Below are 3,694 nucleotides of genomic sequence, written 5' to 3'. Positions count from 1 at the left end.
TGCTCGGCGCTATAGATACGGTTCATGTCGGCCATGATGCCATTGACATCACGTTTAACAACACTATGAGTCTTAGAGTATGGATTCAAGAATGGAAGTGACTTACGGTGAAGGACTAGCAAGCCCTGTGGTACACGAGGCTGTCACCTGCACCGGAGTATAGCCAAGAAAAGCTCTGCAGAACTCTTGACCAGTTTCCCCTCCAGCTCTGACGAGTTGGAGATACAAGTCATCGTTGCACGTCGGCGCGGTCACTTGACGTCGAGTGATGGTGGATCCGAATGCTGGAGATGATTGCGATAATAAGACGCTGAGCATCAGAAGCTTCGCGAATTTAGCCGCCATGGTTGTCGATGTGTTGGTTGTCCCTCATGATGATCAGAGGGCAGTTTATAGGTGCGTGCTGTTGATTTCTTGCATAGGACAACGAAATCAACCAGAATGTGGCAGATGTTTTGAGAATCTGTTTTAAAACCAAAATGTCGTCGAGAATAGAGCCGAAGAGCCGCTTTGAGGTCTTCCACCCGGTTGACGTTTATGCAAGTTCCACTCAGGGAAGCGAATGTGGCATTGAGCTGGGCGTGTTGCTCGTGTCGATAGCTGCAGTCCGCTCGACGCATTCTTGTGAGCAGCGCGCGCTGCAGTTCAGTCGCCGAGAATGCCTTTCGTGAAGGTACAAGGAGACGAAGCTCGTGTTGCGTCGCCATTTGTGTTTGGCAAGAATTCCATGCCTGTCATGTCACCGAAGTTCGGGACAGGCGACCGGCACGTGGAAGATGCCATGTGCGCTGCAGACACTGCTAGAAAGATTGGTTGCGGCACGGACTCTCGAAGCGAGAAATCCAAATGTCAGTGTGTTGCAGGTAGGCTTGAAGGGTATGATTTGACAGCCAGCTTACATGCCGTCAAAGCTTTCGTAAGTAATGAAGTCACGTGTTGGAGGGAGCCGTCAGAAACTCTATCTAAGCGTCAAAGTGCGCCCACCGCGAATGGCTTACTGGAACCTTGGCGAATGGCCGGAACCATCTCCCGGCATGCAAAAGAACATGGATATCGAGATCCCCCTTTGTGGCTGACAGCGGCATCGTGGATTTGACATCAAGGGTCTGGGCCTCGCTTCCTCGCGAGCCGACAGGTTGAGACCCTGTATTTAGCGCTGTCAAGGAGGAACTGCGCAGGCGACTCACGCTGGCAGTACGTGCGCCACATTTCGTGATAGATTGGGCTGATACGGGCGACAAGCAGGGTCTGAAGACTGAAGGCCCGTGTACGGAACGAGTTATGACTTTGCTTGCACGCGGCATGGAAGCCGTTCTCCTGAGCATCCCGAATGATCCAATGCCACAAACATGCCATCGGAGGTGCGAGTTGAATCTGACACTAGGTGTGGCATCTACCTGGTATCGAATACAACCGAGGCCGAGAACATCACGGACGCTGCTCAACCCTCCGTAGCGACTCTTTGCACAACGTTCTCTTCTCCAGTCGATTTCTCCTCGGAGCCCACTGATTGTGCACCGTGATGGACATCAACAACGAGGCTGTGCGTAGTACGATCCACGTGAATGTCTTCGCTAAAGACCATGACTTCGTCTGTGTCGCCGAAAATTGCCGCAATCTCTTCCAACGGCACTCCCTTCGTCTCTGGCAACAGAAAGATCGCGCCAATACCACCAAGACCAGAAATGATGACGAAGACGAGGAAGAAGCGCCAGCCAATATTAGCGAAGGCCGTGGCCGTGGCCTGTAGATAGACAAGGTCGGTGAGGGCAATCACAGCGATCGACATAGCGACGCCCTTGGCACGGAGGTGGTTTGGAAAGATCTCAGAGTAGAAAACAACGCCTGCGACATCGATTCCACAGCCATAGAACAGCAGGAAGATGTAGAACATGGCGACGCCTGCCCTCAGTGCTGGAAGATTGGGGTCGATAGCCGGAACAGGAGAGGCGTAAGTTGCGATTATCGCAGTCTCAACCGTCAGACACAAGCAGCAACCGAAGATGCCTATCAACATAAGAGGTTTGCGGCCAACTTTATCCATGATGCAGGCTCCGAGGAGGTTGGCAGGAGTGCCCATGGTGATCCAGCCGACCTGAAGCTTCAATTGGCCTACTGTGTCGTAGCCCAAAGCCTTGTAGAGCAGAGGCCCATAGTTGTTGATAACGAGCACAGCGGTGGACTGTCCGATGAAAGCGAAGAAGCAGGCGAGGAAGGTTCGCTTGCGGTAAGACGGTTTCGTGAACATGGCCTTGTAGGTTGGCTCGAGTGCCTTGTCGAAGTCTGCCTGCTTCTGCATCTGGTAGAACTCCGCACGCGCGTATTCTTGATCTTCATCGCCTTGGACGTGGTGAATAGACATAACGATCTCGCGCGCCTCTTCAACACGACCTCGCATAAGCAAGTAGCGAGGTGACTCAGGCGCAAAGAAGTACACAAAGATGACTTCTGCGACTGGAAAGATGAGTGCAAGTCCAAGGGGAGCTCGCCATTGTGTAGCAGGTGACTTCGCATAGTAGAATGCCAGTCCCATGTATGACGCAAGCGAGTACCCGATTGTGATACCCATGCCGTTCTGACCGACGAAAAATCCGCGCAGAGCTGGGGGCGCGAGCTCAGCGCTGTAGACTGGGGTTAGTGCCAGAAAGCCCCAGGAGCCCATGCCTGCTACGAAGCGGAATGCGATGAACATGCCGATATGAACGGAGCCACAAAGACCAGCGCCGCCGATGATGCTGCAGATAGCGCAGAAGTAAGTTCCTACTTTGCGGCCCCATTTATCCATCACAAATGATCCGATGATGACGCCGAAGAAAGCACCGGCCTAGGACTATCGTCAGCGGCTCCGCTTCACGAGATCTGTGCAGGCAGCGTACCTGGAAAACACCAGACGTGGCACCAATGAGGGAATTGGCATCAGCAGTGAGCCCATTCGCGTCGATCAAGCCCATATATTCCAGAAACGCAGGCTGAGCTAAAGTCACTCCGATGATGGAACTGGGGTACCCGAAGGCCAGCTGCCCGAACCACGCCACGCAGAAGACAATCCAGAAGTTTTTCCAGTTCCATTGCTTGTCTTGTTGAAAGCCCTTCGCCATGATCCTCGTATGCGAAGCTGCTGCTTGTGTGTGATGGAGCAAAGAAGTTTTGACCGATGTGCACTTTCGAAAGAGGTCTCTGACTTAGAAGTCGACAGCCTCGGCTTTCAGCAGCAATCCGAGGTCATGGATATTGAGTTGCGCCAGCTTGCCAACTTGTACTTCGGCAGGCGAGTTCACGAGCGCGGCAGCGAATAACGGTGGCCACGTATTCCGGGGTAATTGAGGGGAAGACCAGTCTAGAATGCAAGCCACTCAGCGTTAGAACTTCGTCCAACATGATAATGCCCAGTACCCCGCTTGACACAGATATTCCTGACTTGAGCATGGACATAGGTACCGAAGTCGATCCTAAGGCGGCTTGCATCCAGCCAATACTCAGACATATCAGATGAGAGTACTAGTAACAATGTGCACGCTACGAAGCGTGTAGGCACGCTCTCACCAGGTTTAAAGAGCACAAGAGCTGCTGGCTTACATGTCCAGGGGCAGGCTTTGGCGGCATAAGTCGCCTTGGTCTCTGTGCAAATGCATTCAGCGTGCACAGTGGATCTTGAGTTATCTGTCGAAGACAATGCGAAGCCGCTTGCCTCCTA

At 52.9% G+C, this 3,694-nt stretch overlaps 1 protein-coding gene across 1 annotated transcript; it reads right to left on the bottom strand.

Annotated features, from left to right (window-relative positions):
- Nucleotides 1–1,441: 1,441 nt before the first annotated feature.
- Nucleotides 1,442–3,098, bottom strand: AB675_9455 (High-affinity glucose transporter; the record flags this gene model as incomplete). The annotated part of the gene is made up of 2 exons (XM_018149989.1): nucleotides 1,442–2,824; nucleotides 2,877–3,098. 2 exons carry the CDS (start codon nucleotides 3,096–3,098, stop codon nucleotides 1,442–1,444), a joined length of 1,605 nt encoding a protein of 534 aa, XP_018002195.1.
- Between the last annotated feature and the right edge of the window lie 596 nt (nucleotides 3,099–3,694).

The sequence above is a fragment of the Cyphellophora attinorum genome, assembly GCF_001299255.1.
Source record: "Cyphellophora attinorum strain CBS 131958 chromosome Unknown Contig7, whole genome shotgun sequence".
NCBI lineage: Eukaryota > Fungi > Ascomycota > Eurotiomycetes > Chaetothyriales > Cyphellophoraceae > Cyphellophora > Cyphellophora attinorum.
This window is presented reverse-complemented; position numbering and strand designations above follow the sequence as displayed.